The 27,581-nt window shown below is 40.1% G+C and overlaps 1 protein-coding gene across 1 annotated transcript in view; it reads right to left on the reverse strand.

Annotated features, from left to right (window-relative positions):
• Positions 1-3,053: 3,053 nt before the first annotated feature.
• LOC129426532 (NACHT, LRR and PYD domains-containing protein 12-like) overlaps positions 3,054-27,581 on the reverse strand; it is a 216,732-nt gene continuing 192,204 nt past the window's right edge. Inside the window, exons 4-10 of the mRNA XM_073856736.1 lie at positions 11,393-11,569; positions 6,137-6,313; positions 5,705-5,881; positions 5,275-5,451; positions 4,190-4,366; positions 3,562-3,738; positions 3,054-3,303 (exon numbers count right to left, since the gene is read on the reverse strand). Coding sequence (XP_073712837.1) covers positions 3,054-3,303; positions 3,562-3,738; positions 4,190-4,366; positions 5,275-5,451; positions 5,705-5,881; positions 6,137-6,313; positions 11,393-11,569 — 1,312 coding nt within the window. The remainder of the gene's footprint in view (positions 3,304-3,561; positions 3,739-4,189; positions 4,367-5,274; positions 5,452-5,704; positions 5,882-6,136; positions 6,314-11,392; positions 11,570-27,581) is intronic.

Here is a 27,581-nt window from a genome sequence, read left to right on the forward strand (position 1 = left end):
TTAGATGCGCTGTTTGTATGCATAATATTCTGCTATTACAATAAAGGTATTCAAAATCATTGCCGTACAGTATATGCACGACATAAACTGCTTGATAGCGCGTCTCATAATTTTCCATAGGAATGCTATGTGTTTATTATTATTTTTATTAAAACAGAACAACAATTAGTAAAATTACGTGTAGGGACCTTTAAAAATGTGCTTTATGCAACACTGAAAATAATGTCAATTTATTTCTTTTATTTCTATTTTAAAATGTAATATTATTTGCATTATTGGTTTAATTGTATATGGATTTGTTTTATATCCAGTGAATTAATGTGTTAAATGTGAGTTTATTATTTTTGGCCAATGACTGTTGAGTTAGAGGTTAAAGGTCATTTAACAACGATAGTGACGATGCGGAAGAGAGGGGAGGAGCAACGCACATGGCGAGAAGAGACTGCATGCGGGCTGTGTGTGCAAACGCAGACGTTAGCATATTTGGAGACTGATTAATATATTTGTCGTAATATTAAGGCCCAAAGTGTAACGAATCTGCATTTGTGTTATTTTGTTTGGTTTTCTAAAAGTTTAAAGTTATTTCATATCACCGCCTGCTTATAAGATGATGATATCTCTGCCATCGCGTGTAATGACGGTCTAGCGGCTACAATATTAACAACGTATGTATGAAGAGTGACTGCAGACGGGATTCTCGTTGTTTCTGAGACTTTGATTGCGACTGGACGCGTTTTGTTGCTGAAATAAAGATCGCGTGTTTACACTGTGCTTGGATCAGCCTGGACTCATCGTGCAGCTGAATTGATCACCATGGTAACTGTCAGTTGACGCTGTTCGCGTGTCAATTTCGTTTTCCTTGGATGGATGTAAGTGAGTCTTCTTTTTTCCAAGTTTGCATAAAAGGATTTGTCTTTTAACTCTTCATACTTCAAATGTGCACCAACTGGGCCCCAATGAAAAACACTAGTGTTCGTGACTGAGTTGTTGGTTCATATAGACTGTGCATATAAAAACTGAAAGAGTGTAATATTTTACTAAAGGGTGAATTTGTAATATCATATGATGTGATAAAAACATTGGATGTGAGTTTCAAAGCATAAAAACTATGAGGTAACTAAAGTAACAAAAGGAAGACAAAACATATTTTGAGTGGGTGGTTTCAATCTTTATTTTCAAGGAAATAATTACTTTTCATACCCTGTGATACAGTTTATTTCATACTACATTTATACTACATTTCTGATATTGTTTGTTTGTTTATTACCTTTGCTCAACTAAAACTACAACAAAACAAAACTATTAGCCTAAGGAAATAAATAAGTGTTAATTTACTACTTTATATTTGTATTCTGGTGTTTTATTGTGCTTAGAGGATATTTGATACATTGAAAGGTACTATTTTGTATTAAGAGACTGTGTAAATACTATATTTTTACCGGCCAATTCACCATTCAACTGCCGGGAATCCAGGTTTCTTGGTTAACTCTTTCCCCGCCATTGATGAGATATCTCGTCAATTAAGAGAAAACGCTTCCCCGCCAATGACGAGATTTTCCGTCTTTCCGCAACACCGCTATTATCCACCAGGTGGCGCACTTCCGCAACTTTTTAAACCCGGAAGTATTGCCCTATGGCAAGCAGCTGCATGTCCGTGTCTGTTTTAAAGAACGCTCTGAATGGGATCTCTATGAAAAGTCCGTCACAAAAATGGAATTATCTCTGCTTTTTGCTCAAAATGTGGTGTTTTTGCAGAAACCTACCCATATTCAAAAGCTGATTACAAAAGAACCACTGAAGGTAGGAAGAAACGTTTTTTTTATTTGAAAGCAGAGGGTCTGTTCTTTCATTTGGTATATTGTATGTTTATATATTCAAAGAAGAACATTTTCTGGAAGGCATTAAACTTTGGTGAAAATCATGAAAAACGCTGGCGCTGGCTGGCAACTTTTTTTAAAAATGCTGGCGGTGAAAGAGTTAAGTTTAAAATAAGAAAATCATAACCTTTTTGTGTTAAAAATAGGGTTACATACGTATCTTAAACAAAACGAATAGACGGAAAACATTGTACCCGCCTTATAACATAAATAAATTTTAAGGTCCTTAGATTTTTTGAAACAAATGATTGGCTTGCATTTTTTTATGAATATAAAACTACAACAATATAAAACATGGACAAACTCACCTAAGTTAAGCAAAGAAATAAAAAGTTTATTATTTCAATAAAGGTATTCAAATTCATTGCCGTACAGTATATGCACGACATAAATTGCTTGATAGCATGTCTCCCACTAGCAGAATAACAATAATATAATGCATTTGGCTAGAATCGAGGTCGGAATGTTCACACCTTAAATGAACCGTACCAGAGTTCATTTGGAATCGGACCGAGACCACCTCTTCAGCTGGGTCTCGGTGCGGTTGTTTGGTCCGCACCAGAGTTCGATTGTTGTATTCACACATGCCCAAAAGGTCCACACCAAGGGGGGAAACGAACTTGAGTTCGATTCAATCGAACCAAACAAGGCAGGTTTGAATACACCCTAACACAGTGGTTTTCAATCCTGTCCCAGGGCACCCACTGCCCCGCCCACCCTGCATGTCTCCCCCATCCAACACACCCGATTCAGATCATCAGCTCATTAATGGAGAGATCCATGAACAGAACTGGGTGTGTCAGTTATGGGAGACATACAAAATGTGCAGAGCCGTGGGCCCCCCAGGACAAGACCGAAAACCACTGCCCTAACATATGTGCAAAGGACCCCCTGATTATAACATTGATTCTTTTTCTTCATGAAAATGTTATTCATTTCCAAAAGAATTAGAACTTTTCTTAGTGGGACATGATTTTGCTAAAGTTTCAAGAATCAGTGAGTAGATTTTCAAAATTTTAAAACTTTAATATTTTTCTGGACTCAATGCTAAATACATGTCTGGCTGTTGAAACGAACCAAAAGAAAACCCAAAAAATCGCATTCGTGATGATTTATGGTGATTTTATTTCCGTTACACCATTGCATACAATGACGCTGATGCGGGATTCCCCTGTTTCAAGATGGTGGCTCTAGTTTATACTTCGGTATTCTATGACAACAACCTGCACCTGTTTTCTCGGGTGCATACTTGAGTTTCTCCAATGTGCAGTGTGGATCTTTTAGTAGATCAGAGAACTGCTTCACTCCTGAGACTCCTGGATCATTGTCGCTCAGGTTCAGCTCTCTTAAGTGTGATGAAGGGTTTGATCTCAGAGCTGAAGCCAGATCACAAAAACCTGCAGCTGTCACCCCACACAGAGATAAACTACAAACACAGAGATGAAGAGTGAAGTTAAGATGATCATCAACACTCAAACACCACAAACGCACACATACACACGTTGGGTTTACATGAACAGACACACACACACACACACACACACACACACACACACACACACACACATGTTGGGTTTACATGAACAGACACACATGCACGTACACACACAGAGAGAGATAGACACACAGACACACACATGAACAGACACACACAGATACACACAACTCTTAATTTCTGACATACTGGAGTGTCTCCAGTGTGCAGTGTGGATCTTTCAGTAGATCAGAGATCTGCTTCACTCCTGAGACTCCAGGATGATTGTCGCTCAGGTTCAGCTCTCTTAAGTGTGATGAAGGATTTGATCTCAGAGCTGAAGCCAGATCACAAAAACCTGCAGCTGTCACCTCACACTGACATAAACTACAAACACAGAGATAAAGAGTGAAGTTAAGATGATCATCAACACACAAACACTTCTGATAAACACACACACACACACACATTCTTGTTTCCATGTTTTGTGGGGACATTTCATAGACGTCATGCATTTTATACCATACAAACTGTATATTCTATTCCCCTTACCTACCCCATTCCCTAACCCCAACCATCACAGAAACCCTTCTCCTACTACACATCCTCAAGAAACATCATTCTGTTTGATTTATAATCTTGTTTCCTCACATCAAAATGTCCCCACAAGGTCACAAAAATACTGGTATTCCTATCTTTGTGGGGACAATTGGTCCCCACAAAGTTATAATTACCAGGTACATACACAAACACACACACACACACACACACACACACACACACACACACACACACACACACACACACACACACACACGACTCTTAATGTCTGACATACTCGAGTTTCTCCAGTGTGCAGTGTGGATCTTTCAGTAGATCAGAGATCTGCTTCACTCCTGAGACTCCTAGATCATTGAAGCTCAGGTTCAGCTCTCTTAAGTGTGATGAAGGGTTTGATCTCAGAGCTGAAGCCAGATAACATAAACCTTCAGCTGTCACCCCACACCGACATAAACTACAAACACAGAGATGAAGAGTGAAGTTAAGATGATCATCAACACTCAAACACTTCTGATACACACACACACACACACACACACACACACACACACACACACACACACAGAGAGAGAGAGAGAGAGAGAGAGAGAGAGAGAGAGAGACACACACACACACACACACATAACTCTTAATGTCTGACATACTAGAGTTTCTCAAGTGTGCAGTTTGGATCTTTCAGTAGATCAGAGATCTGCTTCATTCCTGAGACTCCTGGATCATTGTTGCTCAGGTTCAGCTCTCTTAAGTGTGATGAAGGATTTGATCTCAGAGCTGAAGCCAGATCACAAAAACCTTCATCTCTCAGCCCCCACACAGATAAACTACAAACACAGAGATGAAGAGTGAAGTTAAGATGATCATCAACACACAAACACTTCACGCGCGCACACACACACACACACACACACACACACACACACACACACACACACACACACACACACACACACACACACACACACACACACACACACACACACACACACACACACACACACACACACACACTCTGGTTTCCATGTTTTGTGGGGACATTCCATAGACGTAATGCATTTTATACTGTACAAACTGTATATTCTATTCCCCTAACCTACCCCATTCTCTAACCCCAACCATCACACAAAACTTTCTTGTACCTTAGATTTTCAATAAACATCATCTTGATTTACAAGCTTGTTTCCTCATGGGGACATCAAAATGCCCCCACAAGGTCACCAAAACACTGGTATTCCTATCCTTGTGGGGACAATTGGTCCCCACAACGTGATAATTACCAGGTACACACACACACACACAAACAAACACACACACACACACACACACACACACACACACACACAGGACTCTTAATGTCTGACATACTTGAGTTTCTCAAGTGTGCAGTGTGGATCTTTCAGTAGATCAGAGATCTGCTTCACTCCTGAGACTCCTGGATTATTCTGGCTCAGGTTCAGCTCTCTTAAGTGTGATGAAGGGTTTGATCTCAGAGCTGAAGCCAGATCACAAAAACCTTCATCTGTCACCTTACACCCACATAAACTACAAACACAGAGATAAAGAGTAAAGATAAGATGATCATCAACAACACACAAACACTTCTGATACACACACAGACACAGAGAGAGAGAGAGAGAGAGAGAGACACACACACACACACACACACACACACACACACACACACACACACACACACACACACAGAGAGAGAGAGAGAGAGAGAGAGAGACACACACACACACACACACACACACACACACACACACACACACATGACTCTTAATGTCTGACATACTCGAGTGTCTCCAGTGTACATTGTGGATCTTTCAGTAGATCAGAGATCTGCTTCACTCCTGAGACTTCTAAAATATTGCGGCTCAGGTTCAGCTCTCTTAAGTTTGATGAAGGATTTGATCTCAGAGCTGAAGCCAGAACACAAAAACCTTCATCTGTCACCTTACACCCACATAAACTACAAACACAGAGATAAAGAGTAAAGATAAGATGATCATCAACAACACACAAACACTTCTGATACACACACAGACACAGAGAGAGAGAGAGAGAGAGAGAGACACACACACACACACACACACACACACACACACACACACACACACACACACACACACACAGAGAGAGAGAGAGAGAGAGAGAGAGACACACACACACACACACACACACACACACACACACACACACACATGACTCTTAATGTCTGACATACTCGAGTTTCTCCAGTGTGCAGTGTGGATCTTTCAGTAGATCAGAGATCTGCTTCACTCCTGAGACTCCTGGATCATTGCGGCTCAGGTTCAGCTCTCTTAAGTGTGATGAAGGATTTGATCTCAGAGCTGAAGCCAGATCACAAAAACCTTCATCTGTCACCTTACACCCACATAAACTACAAACACAGAGATAAAGAGTAAAGATAAGATGATCATCAACAACACACAAACACTTCTGATACACACACAGACACAGAGAGAGAGAGAGAGAGAGAGAGACACACACACACACACACACACACACACACACACACACACACACACACACACACACACAGAGAGAGAGAGAGAGAGAGAGAGAGACACACACACACACACACACACACACACACACACATGACTCTTAATGTCTGACATACTCGAGTTTCTCCAGTGTGCAGTGTGGATCTTTCAGTAGATCAGAGATCTGCTTCACTCCTGAGACTCCTGGATTATTGCCTCTCAGCTTCAGCTCTCTTAAGTGTGATGAAGGATTTGATCTCAGAGCTGAAGCCAGATCACAAAAACCTTCATCTGTCACCTCACACCGAGATAAACTACAAACACAGAGATGAAGAGTGACATTAAGATGATCATCAACAATCAAACACTTCTAACACACACACGCACGCACGCACGCACGCACGCACGCCTTACACACACACACACACACACACACACACACACACACACACACACACACACACACACACACACACGACTCTTAATGTCTGACATACTTGAGTTTCTCCAGTGTGCAGTGTGGGTCTTTCAGTAGATCAGAGATCTGCTTCACTCCTGAGACTCCTGGATTATTCTGGCTCAGGTTCAGCTCTCTTAAGTGTGATGAAGGGTTTGATCTCAGAGCTGAAGCCAGATCACAAAAACCTGCAGCTGTCACCCAACACCAACATAAACTACAAACACAGTGATAAAGATTGAAGTTAAGATGATCATCAACACACAAACACGTCTGATACACAGACACACACAAACACACACACATGCACGTACATGCACACACAGACACACACACACACACACACACACGCACACACACACACACACACACACACACACACACACACACACACACACACACACACATTTTAATATTTTATTTGTGTTCACATTTTACAATAAATTTCATTGAACACAAACAATCTTAGATACAAGCATTGTAATCCAATAATCATTGCCTCTGGTCTCAGTTTATGGGTACAAATAGCAACGCCTTCTCCATATGTGCCGACTACCAATTATTGCTGAAATTGAACAAAATTTTGCTAGAGCTTTTGCTCTTGGCTTAGGGAGACCAGCAATTTGCAGACCTCTGACCACTTGTCTGTGGACATTACCTAAGCTTCCAAATATATATACCAAAAACTTACATTTGTACCCCAGCTGCGCAACAATGTCTTTAAGTGGCTGGTATTTTAAGAGCTTAGTAAGGTAGGCTTCTTCCAGACTGTAATCAAATGTACAACCTACTTCAAGAATGGTCACTTCTCTGCTGTTCTCATCAACAACAACAACATCTGTTTTTTTTGCAGCAACATTTGAAAACACATTAGTTACACTATTACAGAGTTTGAACATGCAAGGTGAGACACATACATTCTTATAGATTTTTGTAGACTGTGAAACACATGGAATTATATTTTCAACCAGTAAGTCAACGATTCTGTCATGTCTGGCAACATACATTCCCTTATATGCATAACATCCATTCAAAACATGAGACAGGGATTCAATAATTAACTGGTTATCATGGTGCAAACAGTGTGAAGAGAATGAATTAGGGTACCAAAGGGAAAGATTGAGTCTAGTTGGAAGGACTTGCAATCTGGCTTTGATTGCAAAAGTCATTATGTCTTCATCAACCACAGAGTTTCTGAGTATTGAGTGAGAAACAGAATGGTCTGCAGTAAGAATACAAGCAATCTTTCCCTGTAGTTTAAGACCAATCCAGTGTTGCTGCTGTCGTTGTTGTTGTAGCCTTACAAGGTACCTTCGTGCATTGTCTGGTGATAGGTGAAATCCTGTATCCACAACAATAGCCCTTGCTGAGGTTAAACGATCGGTTATAAGATCTTCAGAAACAATTATGGTGGCTGTATCAGGTTTCACCCAGTCCAGGGATACTCCAAGTTTTACACAAAGGTCATTAAGGTCAGGCCAATCTGACCAGACCCCGAAACCAGCACAGTGTGTCTCCATCTTACAATTAGATTTTCTCTTAAAACCCAGAAAGCTTGACTCTCCCTCTCCTGCCAAAGGGACTTTGCGTCTTTTCATGTCCAGAAGCAGAGAGGATCTAGCAAGCTCTCTGACAGTATTGTCATCATTGTTTAACATTTTAATAAGATGTGACAATCTTGTTGCATTGTATATCCACTCCACATTTGGAACACCAAGACCACCGTCTTGTTTAGACTGGAAAATTATGTCTCTAGTAGTATGAGTGTTCAATCCAAACCACTTTCTTACTAAAGAAACCATTTTATCATTCAATTGACTCAGGGTCTTACTCATAAGGTGGACATTGGCAAAGAGATGTTGTATTTAGGGATGCTCACATTGACCGTTTAACCGTTAACCGAAGGTAAGAATTTATGACCGATTAACATTATCAGTTAAAATAAAAAAATATTTGTTAATACATGGTGCGTGTGTAGTCATGAGCCGACAGACATTTCGTCACTTTTCTATCTTTAATTTGTGAATGTCCTGTAAATGACACAAATGATTGCTGCCCTGACGGTCTGATCATTTGTATGCGTGTTTGGAAGCTGAACGGAGACGCGCGCGTGTCCCGGACCATGTGAGCAAAGCTCCCCTAAATATTCCGCTCTACTCTTCAAGCGCTCCACTCAGTCGCTCACCGCCCAAGCAAGCGCTCCGTTAACTTTCCGCTCACGCTAGCAAATAAACCAATTCCCGCTCAGATCCCGCTCCGACATAAAAAAAATATTTAGTAAGCCTAATTGTTTTCTGTACTGACGTTCTTGGATAATTGCATTTAATTAAAGTATTAGCTGATAAATCGCAGTTATGTACAGTTGTGTGTTGGCTATTAGACCTAGTTTAACTGATACGGTGCTCCGGATATAATTCAAATTAACAAATTGTTTCCACGTCATCCACGTTTTACTAATTCACAATTTTAAGTAATAATAAATGTAATAAGTAGCCTAATTACGAAATATTATAATAATTCGTTCCCCTTATGAGAAAAACATTTAACAAACTATACTATTATATAAATATATTATTTGAAAAAACTAAAATAAATTGAAGAACAATTTCAAGTGCAAAGTGCAAATTTACAGTGCATCAGTAAATACAGAACACAGCTGTGTCTTAAAGAAATTAAAATTAGACAGTATTTATGAACCTGTAAATGTACAAAACGAATGCAATACAGAAGGCCATAAGTATTTATTTATGGCATTTTCAATAGTATATTAGTAGCTAAATTAACGTGTATCTCTATGAAAACGAATAAATCATTATTTTGTCTAAATTCATCTGGATAGATCATTTTAGTCAGACTGATTTGTCAACATTTCAGAAGCTTAAATGCTATCTAAAACAACTTACATTTTATCCCGAGTGTTACTTGGTCAAAAATATGTAGAAATATAACCTACGCGAGAGCAAATTACAGAACAAAAATGTTTAGCTCACGCGGACCGAACGAAAAGCCGTTAATTAAGCGGACTCTGTAGAATAGAGGACGTGCTGAATCAGTCGAGTCGGCAGATTATCATCGATGTTTATAATGTTCCTCGCATGCTGTTGATGAAAAAAATTAATATCTAAATGTCCATGGAAGAGTCAAGTGTTCAGTCAGTTAATACTAAAGGCACCGGCGTTTTTGGCTGAAGCTTCCTCATCCACGGAGCGGAGAACTATACAGGTTTTTATTTTAAGTGGTTTAAATGCTGGTTAGCAATCAGTTATATTATGGCGCTTTGTATTTGTGTTGATCAGTTGGATTAAAGTTATTTTAATCTTTAAAACTGCATCTAGATGCAGACGACGCTACAGTTATTCTGTCATCTTAGTTTCATTTCTTTCATTTCTATATAAGGCTGGCGACTTCATTAAAACAATATTTGAACTACATAACTTATTGCTATAGATTCTCGAACTATCAAATTACCAAAGGGCATACTGGGATGAGCGAGCGGTGCTGCGTATTGAGCGAGCGGAGCGGAAACTTCGGAAATGCGCTCTGCGCTCTGATGGAAATATTACCACTCCGCTCCCGCTCCGCACCGCTCACATGCTCTGTAATAAACATCTCTCTTTTTGCACAATTGGAGAAAGACGACGCAAAAACAAAACTTTCTGAAAAGCAACCTGCTTTAGAAATGACCACTGTGGTAGATGAAACGGAGACAATCTGCCCTTTTTGGATATTAATCCTCTGGACTGATCGCGTGCTTTTTAATAAGGTGAATATATTGCGTGAATATCTGATAATGTATGAATCCTGGTTCTGTTGTTGATCTGTCGCTGCTGTTTGCACGTTCAAATTAAATCTTTTGTTTTTACTAGTTCACAGACAACCGTCAACTGTATTTTTACTCAATGACAATTTCATATTAAAATCTTATCAGTTAACGGTTAATGTTCGGTTTAGAAGCTACGGTTGTCGGTCGGGAAAATTAACTGATATGAGCATCCCTAGTTGTATTCTAGACAGGGCAATCTGTCTAATGGCCTCCAGCTTCATGAGCAAAGGAAGTGGTGAGGCATCAATTAAGTCCATCCTGGAAATATACTCAGTAACCATGTACTCAACCTGCTCCTTCCACTCCCCTGCTATATTAAATTTATGACCCAAATAGGTGTACGTCTCATGCAGGTCATACACACGAATCGGTTCTGTGTTGATAGTAAACTCAGGTATTTGATCAGCTTTGGATTTGTACCATCGGTTTCCCCCGCTTCGTCTCTGGTAGAAAACAGCACATTTTGAATGCTTAATTTGCAGACCTGACCAGTTCGTAAATAAGTCTGTTCTGACAAGCATGTTCTTAATAACACTCTCTTCCCGAGAGGCCAATTGGATGTCATCAGCATAGGCTTGTACAGGGTTAGGGGAAAACACGTTGGGTGGAGCACAACACACACACACACACACACACACACAGACACACACACACACACACACACACACACAGGACTCTTAATGTCTGACATACTTGAGTTTCTCCAGTGTGCAGTGTGGATCTTTCAGTAGATCAGAGATCTGCTTCACTCCTGAGACTCCTGGATTATTGTGGCTCAGGTTCAGCTCTCTTAAGTGTGATGAAGGGTTTGATCTCAGGGCTGAAGCCAGATCACAAAAACCTGCAGCTGTCACCCAACACAGAGATAAACTACAAACACAGTGATAAAGAGTGAAGTTAAGATGATCATCAACACACAAACACTTCTGATACATACACACACTGTCAGAATTTAAATGTTGTTCCCCCACACCCCACATTTACCTATTTGATATATATTTCTTTATTGTTATATTCGGATGATTAATGAAGCAATGATACAGTTCATTTATCTTGCATTTACTAAGTTGAGATTGAGTTGTGACATTTTCCCTTGACTATGCACAAAAACTAGACATGGGCTGATCAGTCCAGGTCATGAAGTACGACCAGACTTCCCTGTTCTAATCTCCCTTTCCTCTTTTTACACAATACAACTGTCTAAGCATTATTATTTATGTATCCGTATCCAGATGCTCTTGCGAAGGGACCAATCATGTGATTGTTCTCCAGACATGTTTGCTCAATAGCTGCCCACATGATTCTTCTAGACATTATCAAATGTTTATCAGGTGACCAGTGCTTCCTTTCTGTACACTATATAAGCTGAAGCCTGTCTAATAAACTTCGGTCTATGTTTGAACTGCATCTCGGTGTCAGTGTCTTTCATGGCCCCTCAGAACTCTCTGCTGCTCACCTCAGACCTCGTCTCTTTACTACAGATTCAACGAAAACTTCATACCTCTAGACCTGCGTAGAATTAGATTCTAACAGTTGGGCGCTCGTCCGGCGACAGGGGGGTGAGCCTCCTCCCGACAGAACCGGAGACCGAAATTCGAACACCGCAGATCGGGGAGGACCTACATAAAGGGGTAAGTGTCGTGATATTTCTAATAAATTTGAAATACAGCGCTTACCCCTGTAGAGTCCCAGTAGGACCCATATCTTGTGCTCGAGACAAGATCGGTCATTTTCACTCGGCCCACATGGGGCAGGTGGCCCAAAAATCGCCACCGTTGGCTAATTGATTTACGAATTAATTGCTAGTAACGAAGTGATAGTCGCTCACGAGTAAAAGAAAGAAACAAATTGACAACGAGTGATTTCTTGTCAATTAAATTTCACGGGTGCGGTAATCGAGATTACCAGCAGATGCAGCATTGACTGCGTACGGAGCGAGGTCAAATATACAGTTAGAGCTCGCTGTATATTTGAGATCGCGGTGTTATTGTTATTCGTTATTGTTGAGTAATCATCAACAAAACGTTGAATTGAATATAAAACGAGCATTGCCCACTATCAAAGAAATTTATTAAAACTATATGAATAACATTTATGACATTTTATGAAAACTGGATTTTTGCAAATTTCAAATAATTTGCCAAACTAATATATAACTTCTAAAGAACGAAACGATACGTAAATGTATTGAGGCTGAGTGGAGGAGCACAGAAAACCCGGGTGTTTGTCAATTGCTTATTTGTGCTTGTTGCGGTTTGTTTATTATTGCTGCTATTATTTGTTTACATTGTGTTGAAGATGGGTGATTCTGCCACGTCCAGGCAAAAGCCTGATGATTTTATGTATACAAAGAATAAAGGTTTTATGCTGACCTGTATGTCAGTAACTTAGCGATTAGTAATTTAATAACTTTACATCGAAAACCCCCAACCCAAAATGCGCTGCCATATATTATGTTGAATAGTAGGCTACCAGCTTAAGTTTGCCGTCGTCACAAAACACTGTAAAATGTGTGAATGTTTTGCAATCTCACAAGAGTTATGAGCACCTCACAGGGGCAGATTTATACTATTTTGTTGAAAACATTGGAGAGCGATGTAATAAATAAATAAATAAATAAATAAATAAATAAATAAATAAATAAATAAAAAACATAATTGATACGTGCCGCTGTCTGATTCGGGAAAACCATGTGACTGAAGGTGAGGGGACTGCAGCCTCTCGTCATCCACTCACACGGGAAGATCATGAATATCATGATATGCTTTTTTAATCAGCTGCACGTTTGTCTAGATAAACGGTTTGGCATTTGCCAGTATTTATCATTTGCATTAAACGGAAAGATAAAACCAAATGAAACTGCCTCTAAATTTTGCACATGTTTCAAAGCATTATGAGTTTATTCTAGATTACCGATTGACAAAGTCTGAGTGCGCTGTTACAAATATGCTGTTGAATAATATGAATCGTAGGTAAGTGAAATCTGTTGGATATGAATGTGAATAGACTGATTTGTGAGTCTGATGCATCTGGTGAACATGCTATGTTTTCAGTGCAAGTCTCATCGAATGGGAAAAAGCTTGCTTAAGCACCGGAAAGGAAACTGAGATTTGATATAATGTGTTATTATGTGGACAAAGGGGCCACATGAAATGTGACTGTCGTTCAAAGGGGGGTGAAATTTTATTCCAAGGGCGCACCACGTAGACAGTCAATGCAACAGCCAAAGCAAGTGCATCAGAAACTATCTGACAGTAATTACCAGACAAACTGGCATAACAAAACACAATGAAATGTTCTGACCCATTACACCACCTCTGGAGGTAAGAGCTCCAGGTGTCAAACCATTTTTTTCTTCACAAATTTCAAATCATACCAGATGTTTGTCTTAATTTGCTCGGGCGAGACATTATGCACAAGTAAAAAATGGAATTTCATGATTCTCATGTTGTTTTCTCTTTTATGTCATGATTACGGACATACTTTGATCCTCTGCCTATGGGGGGAGGAAGTGAGAAGGCCGACCAAGATCCAGTACCCGCCCGCATACTACAGAATGTAGACACTTTGATTAACCCATGTCTATGAACTCAGTCAAACAATAATACAGGTTTCATTGATATGAAACCATACAAAGTTAAACTTAAACCTGTCTACATCAAACAATATCCTTTGTCAAAAGAAAAGGAAGATGGCATTAAACCTATTATTCACCATTTTGTTTAACAGGGTGTCCTCGTACCTACTCGCCATACAACACACCGATTAACCCGGTGGTGAATGCTGATGGAAAGACATAATGTCTTACACAAGATTTAAGAGCACTCAATAAACTGATAATTCCTCTGTCTCTGATTGTTCCAGATGTGCCCACTGTTATAAATTTTATACCATGCACACATAAGTATTTCTGTCATTGATTTGTGTGCTGCTTTTGTTTCTCTGTTCCAGTGCATCCAGACACACAGCCACAGCTAGCCTTATAGGATAGGGGGTGCAAAAACTAAGAAGGGTATGTTGACTCACCATCCGTCCTCTCCGCTGCGGTGAAAAAAGACACTGAGAAAAAAAAAGATCAACTTGCTGTTTTCGGGTTTGCTGTCTGCTGTATGCCGATGACATCATGGTCTCTGCTCTGACTGAAAAGAACTGTGAGGAAGCCTCCATTATCGTACTGCAATATTTTGGTGGACGCTGGTTTCAAAGCATCAAAAGAAAAGTTCCGGTGGGTCAAGCAAAAGTTCTTGTACCTGGGTCACGTCATAATGCCAGGTGTTCAAAAAAAAACCTCCACAGATCAGGTTGAACTGATCCGGAAGATGAAATTCCCACGAACTGTGTAACAGCTCCAAAGTTTTCTGGGGTTAATAAACTTTTGTTACTCATGGAAACCTGAGTGTGCTGCCCATGACGGACATTTGCGGAGCACGATTGATCACAAGGCATCGCCTGCATCACTGATATGCTGGACTGATGAAGCAGAGACTCATTTCATGGCACTGAAACACGCCATTACTACGGCCCCAGCTCTGGGCCACCCAAACTATGCAAAGACTTTTCACCTGCATGCGTGAGAGGCGAATGGTGGGGCTCTGGATATCCTTTGGCAACAACAAGGTTGCGCTTATAGGCCAGTGGCATATCTGTCTAGAAAACTAGATAATATAGTAACAGGTATGCCTAAAATGTCTTTATGCAGTGGCTGCTGATGTTCTGTTTGTACAGGTGGCTGAGAGAACGGTGCTGTCACAGTCAATGACTCTACACATCACATCAAGTAGGTGCATTTTTATATAATATACAAACACAACACATGACGGCACAGAGGCGACCTGGGTATGAGGCCACGCTGTTGGCAACCAAAAATGTAACGATCCAGCCCACTTTTAACATTAATTCCACAGTTTTGGGACTGGTAGACATGACTGAGCACGATCTAAAACATGATTGCATTGTTGAATTGACCACTTCCTGTTTCTCTAGGGCCAATTTAATGGAATCGCCCCTAGATGGGGGGGTCAGATCTATGTGGATGGCTCATATGCAAAGCCATCGGACGATGTCTACCTGTGTGGTTATGCTGTGGTGTCGGATACTGGTGAGGTTATCGAAGCCTTTGCTCTAAATTACAACTCAGCACAAGCTGCAGAATTGGTAACTCTAATACGAGCTTGTGAGCTAATGAAAGGAAAAAGCCAAAATCTACACGACTCTAAATATGTGCATTCTAAATTTTGTAAAAAAGCATGGGAAGCCTGAGATTTTAAGACAGCAGATGGTAAACTTATAGCTCATTCATATTTGGTAGGATGGTTGACAAAAGCAGTACAGCTTGCCGCAGGGATGGGCGGCTTCGGTCCTGGAGGGCCGGTGTCCAGCAGAGTTTGGCTCCAACTTGCCTCAGCACACGTGCGTTAAAGTTTCTAGTATGCCTAGTAAGACCTTAATTGGCTGCTTCAGGTGTGTTTGATTATGGTTGGAGCTGGGCTCTGCAGGACGCCGGCCCTCCGGGGCCGAAGTTGCCCATCCCTGGCTTACCGTCTGAAATGGCAATAGTGAAAGTAAAAGATCATGGATCAGGAAATGATGACCAGGCTGTGTGAAACAAGAAGACCAGATGAGGCTGCCAAAGAAGCAGCTCAAGCTCACATTAAATGACTATTTGAATATGATGTCAAAACAGACCTTGCTATGGCTGTGCAAGTGATTAACATGATCAGATTGACTTCATTCGCATACTGCCGATTGGAAATTATGAAATATCTTTTTTATCACAAAGAGGATGTGCAAACTGTAGTTAAAATTTTGACAAAAGGAAATTATTCCTCGTTTTAGCATACCGAAAACAATTGAATCCGACAACGAGACACCTTTTGTGTCTAGAGTAATGTAGCTCTTAGCTAAAGCGCCGACTATTAATTGCCATTTTAATATCCCGTATCATCACCTACAATTAACAGCTGTCATAGAGAGAACGGACACGAAAATTAAACATAGGATAACCAAAGCTGCGTTAGAAACTGGAAAGAAATGGGTAGATTTGCTACCTGCTTTATTATCCGAAATAAGATGAGAGCCAAAATACCTCGGCCCAGACATGGTGATGGCTGTGACAAAGATGGGAGTTCTGATTGACAATCAGCTACGGTGGATTCATGCCTCAAGGTTGAAGCACCACTCTGCCATGGATCAGGACACCAGAGACGAAACCAACCAACGACTACTAGTCACAGAGAACAACGGAAAAACAACGAGTGAGAGATCTTGATGGAAGCTCCACTGCCAGAAGAATTCGAACCATGTATAGTGACCAAAGCTTTCATCATCTTCAGCGAGCACATTGTGGAAGCAGAGCAAAGAATATTGGAAGACAACGAACACATCACACAACTGGCCCTGCAAAAGCGATTCATAGATCATATGCTGTGGTATATGTTTATTTTGAATGATAGTGATCTGAAAGTCTATAGAAAAAATAATAATAATAAAGGTATTGGTTTCTTGAAAATAAGGGTTATTTAGGAAATTGCTATTTAATAAACTATTTGTAACAATTTGATTTCTGCAATTAGGAAAAGTATTTTCTTAAAGTATATGAAACCAGTGCTTTCCAGATGTGGACCCATAACCCTGTTATATGTCATAAATAATGTATCTGGAGTAAATGGATTAGTGATAACTCGATGTATAGAAGGTGGACCCAAACGACCTGTGATGCAAAATTTTATTTTCAAACACAAGGAAATTAATTTTTCTTTTGATATGGGTGTGTGCGTGGGATCAGATGTGATCCACTGACGTGTCTCAAAGGGGCCATTGTCAGAATTTAAATGTTGTTCCCCCACACCCCACATTTACCTATTTGATATATATTTCTTTATTGTTATATTCGGATGATTAATGAAGCAATGATACGGTTCATTTATCTTGCATTTACTAAGTTGAGATTGAGTTGTGACATTTTCCCTTGACTATGCACAAAAGCTAGACATGGGCTGGTCAGTCCAGGTCATGAAGTACGACCAGACTTCCCTGTTCTAATCTCCCTTTCCTCTTTTTACACAATACAACTGTCTAAGCATTATTATTTATGTATCCGTATCCAGATGCTCTTGCGAAGGGACCAATCATGTGATTGTTCTCCAGACATGTTTGCTCAATAGCTGCCCACATGATTCTTCTAGACATTATCAAATGTTTATCAGGTGACCAGTGCTTCCTTTCTGTACACTATATAAGCTGAAGCCTGTCTAATAAACTTCGGTCTATGTTTGAACTGCATCTCGGTGTCAGTGTCTTTCATGGCCCCTGATATATATCAGAACTCTCTGCTGCTCACCTCAGACCTCGTCTATTTACTACAGATTCAACGAAAAATTCATACCTCGACCTGCGTAGAAATAGATTCTAACACACACACACACACACACTCTCTCTCTCTAATATACTGTTATAGTCCATATAACACAATGTACAAGACACTTTTATATTGCCAATCTGTAATTGTGTATATTTTCCCCAAATCAGTGACATCACTTGAAAACTTGACAATTAAAGAGTTAAAATCATGGAAATGTTGTAAACATTTGGTAGTTTTGTACTGAGGGTGATTAGGTTAATGCAAAAAATTACATTTTTACATTACATAATTTTTACATGATAAATTAAAGCTGTTTAATTTAATGGCTTGTTTGTACACTTAACAACCCTAAAGGTTAGTGAATTTGAACAATGCAAGGGTCAACAAAAATATTAGTATATCATTAATTTTGCAAATTAATAAGTAGGGTTTGATTAATCTGAAAAATATATTTTAAGTTCAGCATTTTAACATTTAAGTACAGTACTGTTGTCATGCACGTGAGGCACGGGTTAGATCCAAATGCAGTTTTATTAAGAGTAATCCACAACAGGCAAGAGTCCACAACCAGGTAAACAATAACAGCAAAGGTAATTCAAAACAATAATACAATATCCAGGTGTAGGTCAGGGCAGGCAGTTAAAAACAATATGCATGCACAGGTCAAAAACAAAGAGACACAGAACACACAACAGAGAGCCAGGATAAGTGCTCAGTGTGCAGACAGTGCTAACAATACTTTGCAATGTGAGTAAGAGTGAGCATGGTTTATATAGTCCAGATAATGAGCAAACAGGAAAAGGTGTGGTGATGATCAGACTAGTGCAAGGGATATGGGTAATGGAGTCCAGAGGCAGATATATAGACGAAACCTCTGCAGGCCAGCAGAGAGAGCCATGATGGCTATCATTACAACAATTTTTTTTTAAATTTTGGGCACTTTTTAATTTAATCATTAATCCTATTTACTTGTAGCACAGTGCAGTATTAATGTTCAAACTCTGTAATGGTTGGCTGACAATAATGAATATTCGTATAAGGAATAAAAACAATCAATATTCTTATTAGGAATAAAACTTAGTTTTTGAACTCTGCATAGCTCTGAATAGTTAGACCAACTATGAATTTTAACGATGCTCATTATGGTGGTCCTTGGAAAGCCAAATATTTTCCGAGGTGGTACAGTACTTTGTGTAAAACGTTTGAGAACCACTGCTGTATAGTATAGACTTGGTACGCGAACTTTAACAGTATTTGCCAGCTGTTAACTCATTTAATTTTTGTCATTTTTCTGGAGTTTTTTTTCAGATCCTGAGTAGCTGTTATTCAATACCATGTAAGTAATTAGAATGTAATATTTGCTTCTTGAATATAAAGTTTCCCTACTGCTATAAAAAGCAGGCCATGATGCATCCTATCTTATTAAAAATGTAGTTGCAGTCAAGTGTGCCCACCAGCACTTCTTTAGGGGTTTGCTGCTCCATAAAAAGTGGGAAATAAAAAATATCCTTCACAACTAAAAGAGATGGCTAAAACCATTCAGGGCTATTTATTGTTTAAGCAGTAAATCTTATTTTGCTGTAAGGATGGCTCAGAAACACTGGGATCCATTTTGCGGTGTTTATTAAAACCAACCAATCTGGCAAACAAATCCAAGACGTAAGGCAGAAGAGTAATCAAAGTACAGGCAGGTAGATCAAAAACAGATAGGCAGTCCAAACCAGGCAAACAATACAAAGGGGTAAATCCAAAGGCAGAGAAACAGGATAAACAGGCAAATGGTCAATATCAGGCAGTCAGGTAAATCACTCAATAAACGCTTGGTATGCAGGGGTTAGCTGGCAATACTTCGCGCTAGCCCTAGGCTAGCTTGAATCTTAAGTAGGGCAAAACAGGAAATGAGCAGAGAAGCAGAGGGCGGTGCCATGTCAGTACTCAGGCGAGGGCTCCCTCTGCTGGCGTGGCGGTATGGACGTTACAGAACCCCCCCCCCCCCTAGGAGCGCCTCCTGGCGCTCTACAAGGTCTCCCTCGAGGGCGTGGTGCAGGACGGTCGGGTCTGGCTCGATGAAACTCCTCGATGAGGTTGGGATCCAGAATGTCGTCCGAGGCTACCCAGGACCTTTCCTCAGGGCCATAGCCCTCCCAATCGACCAAATACCCGCGTCGCCTCTAATCCAAGAACTCTCTCACGGCATAGGCCGGTTCCCCGGCAACGTAGAGAGGAGGAGGTGGCTCTTTTAGTTTTTTTGTTTTTTTATTTAATTACACAAGACCAGAAAACCTTGATAAAATGCTGCACTCTGATAATAAAATATTCGTTAATAACTCCGTGTCTCCATGTGACTCCGGTCACAGATGATCTTTTAATTACTCAAAGTTAAAGCCAGCTTCATTGTCAGTGTAGGTGAATATAAAATAAATAAGTTAATAGATAAAAAAATATGAAAATGTAACATTTTTTAAAGCAAAATTTAAACTGAAGATTACTATGAATTGCAATTAACATAAAAATAAAGTAAGTAAATAACAACTGAAACATTTGAATTAAATCTTTCTAATTTCCTAATTGTTTATCATGTTGCTTGATTTTTAAATAATAAAGCAAACTGTAATTCGAAGTTTTAAACGAATATCTGATTATTTATAATTTAGATGAAGATTAATGAGAGTTTTATTTTTAAACAATAAGTTATTTTTGCGCAAACGCTGTATGGACATAGATAATAATAAGCTCAGCAAGTTTGTTCTAATGCTTATTATGCTTTTGTAAATTCTTGTCAAAACGTTGTTTTTAAACTATTCTCTCAGTGCACGTAATTGCACGTCTGTGCGTTGCGTTTCGGATCTGTCAGTCAGCGAAAGTCTTTTCGATCTTAATAACTTTTTAACATAAATCAGTCCCGAATGTAACTCTTTTAATAACTCTATAAACTTCAAGCAATCCTGCATTTTATTTCCAAATTCCTGCATGTTTTTACACCGAAACCAAGATGTGACATGACACGTATCTTAGTATATAATCATTTCACTCTCAGAAAACGTATTAGATGTTTAATTGAGTATTTGAATTAATGTAGGCTACTTATTTTTTCTAAAAAACCTCCCACTCATTTAGACAGAATGGGTCACATACAGTAGCGGAGTGGCCATCGGGAGAGTCGGGACATTTCCCGGTGGGCCGGTAGTGTTTTGAGGCTGCAAGGTCCGGTCTGATAATGGATAATAGTTATACATTGCAAGTTATATAGCAACCCCGCCTGGCGGCCTGATGTGCGGCCGCTTCCCGCTGGTCAAACTGTGCAGCCTCTTTGCTCAAGTGCTCAACCTGTTCGGCAGGTCCAACCATGTTTAGGATTATTGAACGGCCCCTCTCAAAATTGCATAGCCTGTCGGCCTTTGATGTGAAAAGCCGCGTCGCCGAATGCCTGTTTATTTCAGTACATATGCGGTCGAATTGATCCATCAAGCGGAGACTATTTGATTGAAAGAGTGGATTAAGGATGTTTAAAATCTCTAGCCTGGTGGTCAGTACTTGAATGGATAACATCAGCACATTTGCAAAGGTTTATCTCCATATGGCTATATATATAATAAATAAAATTTAGAAGGGTAACTTTGCAGTATCACATTTTAAATTTCCTACTATTAGATTTCTATTAGATTTCCATATTAATAGACGAGAGTATTCAACTGAAATATATAAATATCCTCACAACATTATTATTTCTCAAAACTTTGACAAAAATTATTTTCAAATGAACTGTATTCTTACGGTTATTCAAAGATGCACACATTATTCCGGATGTGATTTGAATATTAGACGAGATAATATAACGGCAATGAACGTCTCATATGCCATTAAATATCCACATATAAATTAACATTACAGCATAATGAAATGAATAAAAAGACAAGGAAGCAGGATTGGCAAGTAAATTGTATTATTATTAGCGGAAAAAAGCAATATTACTGAATTCATCTCTGAGGTAATGCGTCAAACACGTTAAAATAAATAAGCAATAACGTGGAAAAAACATTATTATCTCTCAAAACTTTATATGACAAAAATTATATTTAAAGGAAATATTCTTACAGTTATTCAAAGATGCACAACTTATTCCATATTACTCCCGTTTATGAGCACATTCATCTCTGGTCTCGCTCTGTTATATAATAGCTGATTGACAGGTGCGCATCTCCGTCTTTCAAACAGGTATCATTTTGTATAGTTACTCATTTAGGAAAATTAGCCATGATTTAATGATTTTTTTAATATTATGAGAATGTTTTTTTTTGGGGGGCGCAAATTGATTACGATTTGTATTACCATAGTTTTACTATAAATAGGCTACGAGACATTTTTTTACCACGGAGGGCCGGTGGTATACGAAATTTCCCGGTAGATTTTTTGGTCCCACTCCGCCCCTGGTCACATATGTAACTGTGCTGCAAGATACAATAAACGCTTAAAGGTGATATACAGTCATTGCACTCTCAAGTTCAAAGCACATAGGCACAAGCTGTATGAGGCTTTGAAAATGAGAAGTTTGTTTTCCATCCCTATTATTAATGAGAATCAAGTTATTTAAGTCTTTTTGATTAAAATTGTGTATAATTATTTTTAATAAATATTTACAGTTATTTAAGTTATAATTATAATAAAAGCAACATTTCATTTAAAATGTAATTTTCATGTAATACAACAAACTTACAGTTTAAGACCCGCCTAGTTTAAGATCCGGTTCCATCCGAATACAAATACAGATACAAATAATTTTGAGATTGTTACAGATACAAATACAGATACAAATACTGACTACGCTGCACACCCCTACTCCGCATGATAGGGTTTCAGCAGGGAAACATGGAAAGAGGGAGAAATACAATAGTTGACAGGCAATTCCAATTGGTAAGTAACATCATTAATTTGTCTGACTATACGGAAAGGCCCTCGGACTCAGTTTCTTGGACGGGAGCAGGAGTTTCAGATCTCTAGTGGAGAGCCAGACCCTTTGACCAGGTTGATACGGGGGATGAGGACGTCTATGACGGTTGGCGTGGAGCTCCTGGTTGCGTATCGCCCTCTGGAGCCTAACATGAGCGCTTTCCCAGACTTCTCCACTCCTCCTCATCCAATTATCTACGGCAGGAACATCAGAAGGCTCTCCAGACCAGGGGAACATGGGGGGTTGATAGCCGAGTATGCACTGGAAGGGGGTGAGATTGGTGGAAGAATGTCTCAACGAGTTCTGTGCGTTCTCGGCCCAGGGCAGGAATTCAGACCAGCGGTGTTGTTCACGGGTACAGTAGGATCTCAGGTAGCGTCCAATTTCTTGATTAAGTCTTTCAACTTGGCCATTAGACTGGGGATGGTAACCAGATGTTAGACTCACTGTTACGTTCTAGCTCCCAAAGGGAGAGGAGCCTGACAACCCACTACTCGGAACCACCAATGCAAGCAAGGAGGCATGGAATTGCGGCACGAGAAAAGGACACAAAAACCAAATACCATATAAAACAAAGATTTTATTTTTGTACAATACTAATATGAATATTAAACAATAACTTTCTGGGAAAAGGGGAGGGCTGGACAGACCAAAACAAAAAAATAAACTAAAGTCCCCACCCCTAACCGGTACTGTTCCCCAAAAGATCCCTGCCTGGCACACGGTCAAGGCCTGACCAAACTTACAGTCGGTGGTCCGCCCAGATCTACCTAGTGTTTCTAAACAGAGAAGTATACCTACAGATGATATGTATACCCCAGGGTAGCTCTAAATCTACTCCCCAACTCCCTGTGAAAAAAAGAAAAAGATACTTAACACAAATTATAAGGATACACAAACAAATGCTCCCTCCTGCTGCTACAAATTCCAAAAATATGGAACACAAGCTAGATTTATGAACACACAATAGTTTGGAAACTATTGTAAAATGTTAAATATTGATATCAAAATGTCAGAAAATTGTCTAAATGTCATAAATATCCCCACAAAGGGTACAACCAAAACCAGCAGCAGCAGCAGAGAGAGTGAACTGGTCCAAAACTGAGCTATTTTAAAGAGCCCAGCCAGCTGCAGCCACTGATGAGTAGGTGGAGCTCCAGTTTCTAATCAGCTGTAGAACCACCAATCATCTGCCAGAACTAACAGAAGCAATCTTACCTGGTAAATAAAACACAAACACACAAACCACAAGCAATACCAAAAACAAAAATAACTACAAAACGAACCCAGAATACTGAGGACGTAACACGCCCCCCCAAAAAGGTGTGCAAACCACCTTGCACACAACTAGTCCTGGAAAGCACGGGACAACGCGTCTGAAACTACGTTGGATGTTCCTTTGACATGAATAATACAAACGTTATATCCCTGTAGAATTAAAGCCCACCGCATAAGGCGACGGTTGTGATTATACATTCTTTTGAGGAATGTAAGAGGATTGTGGTCTGTGAATACTTTTACAGGAACAACACTAGAACCGACATATACCTCAAAGAACTGTAAGGCCAACAATAAAGCAAGGGTTTCTTGTTCAATAGTAGAATACCGTGCCTGGCACGGATTGAACTTCCTGGGAAAAAAACTAATTGGCCGATCTACTCCTTCCTCATCTTCCTGTAAAAGGACCACTCCAGCCCCCACTATACTGGCATCTACCTCCAGCTTGAAAGGTTTATCAAAGTTAGGAGCTGTTAGCACAGGAGCATTACAAAGCAGTGCTTTTGCGGACTCGAAAGCAGCGCTGCACTCTGCAGACCGTTTAAAGGGTACTTTAGGACTGCTCAATGTGGTTAAGGGTGCGACTACCGTTGAAAATTTTTTACAAAAGTCCGATAGTAACCCACCATTCCCGAGAAATCTACGTAACTGACGGCGTGTTTTAGGAGCAGGATAGCTAACAATAGCCTCTACCTTGCTAGCAATAGGACGCATTTGCCCACTTTTCCCCAGATCTGTCACAGTAGCTTTGCCGAATTCGCATTTAGCCAAGTTGAGGGTTAACGAAGCGTTTTCCAGACGCTGGAACACCAACCTCAACGTGGAAAGGTGTTCATCCCAAGTGGGTGAGTGTATTACCACATCATCAAGGTAAGCTGTACAGTTGGGAATGTCTTCAAACACAATGTTAACCAAACGTTGAAATGTAGCAGGTGCATTACACATTCCAAAGGGCATAACCGTATACTGTACAAAATTATCGGGGGTCACAAAAGCAGAAATGTCGGAAGCCCGTGGGTTTATAGGCACTTGCCAATAACCCTTAAGCAAATCAAGTTTGCTTACAAAAACAGCTGAACCAATTTGATCAATACAGTCTTCTATCCTGGGTAGCGGAAAGGAATCTGGTACAGTTACTGCATTTACTCGACGGTAATCCGTGCATAAGCGAGACGTGCCATCTGGTTTTGGAACTTAAATACAAGGGGAGCTCCAAGCACTATGACTACGTTTTGCCATGTCATGTTTTAACAAGTAGTCAACCTCACCTTTCATTACCTCACATTTTTTTTTGTTTACCCAATAGGGATGTTGACGAATAGGAGATGTACTGCCAACATCCACATCGTGTGCCAGAACAGACGTGCTCTTGGGTACATCTTGGAACACAGTAAGAAAAGACTGTATTAGAGACACAAGATCATCTTTTTGACTGTCATCCAAATGTTCCATTAATGAAGGTAAGTTTTGTAACATCTCTGAATTACAGAGATGTTTACACTGTTGTAATGAGTGACGTAACTCCAACTCGTCATTATTGTTCTCTTCTAGGTCCACAGCAGGCACCACCAAAGCCATGCTGGAGCACGTAGACTGAACAGGAACACTAGAGGGATTATCAGAAGAATTACGCACATGATAGGCTTTAAGCATATTCACATGCTTAACGAGAAGAGCGCCTGCGATCTGGTGTTTTGATAATATAACTGGTATCACTGACATTATGCTCCACAACATATGGCCCAGAAACACTAGCAGACAATGATGAACCTGGGATTGGTAACAAAACCAGTACTTGATCCCCTGGCAAAAATGTGCGGCCTTTTACATGTTTATCATACTGGTTTTTCATACGTGACTGGGAGGAAGAGAGAGACTCCTGAGCTAGCATGCAGGCAGCATGCAGCCTCTCCCGCATCTGACTTACAAAGTGTAACACATTCTTAGGGGTGCTACTAGGCGCATCAGATAGAACATGCTCCTTTAACACTTTTAACGGACCCCTAGGTGTGTGTCCGAACACGAGGTCAGCAGGGCTAAACCCCAACGATTCCTGCACTGTTTCTCTAACAGCAAACAAAACAAAGGGTACCCCCTCATCCCATTCAGCACCTGTTTCCATACAATACTTCTTCAACATGATTTTTAGTGTCTGGTGCCAGCGTTCAAGAGCCCCCTGACTCTCTGGATGGTACGCGCTGGAAACCTGGTGTGATATGGACAGCGTTTTTAATGCAGAAGAAAACAGTTTAGACATAAAATTAGTTCCTTGATCCGTCTGGATCACTCTGGGGAGACCAAAGGTGAAAAAGAACTTGATCAGACTCTTAATAATAGTCTTAGCTGTAATTGTCCTGAGAGGGATAGCCTCCTGATACCGAGTGGCGCTGCACATAATGGTAAGCAAAAACTGGTTACCTGTCCGAGTTTTTGGTAACGGACCCACACAGTCAATAATCACATGTTCAAATGGTTCTCCAATCACAGGAATCGGGTGAAGTGGCACACGAGGAACAGGTTGGTTCACTTTTCCTATAACTTGGCATACATGACAGGTTTTACAGAATTGCACAATGTCTGATTTTAAACCTGGCCAGAAAAAATGTCCGAGGACTCTGTTGTATGTTTTAGTTACACCTAAATGTCCAGACCATGCAGTATTATGAGCCAGTGACAATACTTGTTCTCGTAGTGGAGATGGAACAACTACCTGCCAAACTGTATCCCAGTCCTCACCTGTTTTATGCGCAGTCCATTTTCTCACTAAAACCCCAGCGTCCACAAAGTAAGCAGTCTCCTGTTCTTTTGCCTTTTCAAGAGGGACCACCGAATCAAAGCATTTACTATGGCTAACATGCTCCTTTTTGCCACTCAATTAGCTTCTCTGGTGTGATAGATGACAACACATCACTTAACTGGGCGGCGACTCCACATCCCCCTTTCTCAGCCTGTACGGAAGGTAACCCCTCTGGTTTAGGCTCTACATCTACCGTTTCAACATGTTCAAAAATAGTATCAGACAAATTTACTGTATCCCCTTGCATTCGAGCCTGTGCCCTTGTTAAAACACACGAAAAGAACACTTGAGGGTACTTCTGAACCAAGACAATGTCAGATACATTAGTTTGTGGTCTATCTGTTACTTCAGGAGCGGGAGACACCTTACCCCCAGCAATATCATTTCCTAATAATAGTGATACTCCTTCCACTGCTAGAGTAGGCACCACCCCAACACGAAACAGACCTGAAACTAAATCAGAATGCAAATAAACCCAATGTAATGGTACTGAAATTGG

Source organism: Misgurnus anguillicaudatus, chromosome 19, assembly GCF_027580225.2.
Source record: "Misgurnus anguillicaudatus chromosome 19, ASM2758022v2, whole genome shotgun sequence".
NCBI lineage: Eukaryota > Metazoa > Chordata > Actinopteri > Cypriniformes > Cobitidae > Misgurnus > Misgurnus anguillicaudatus.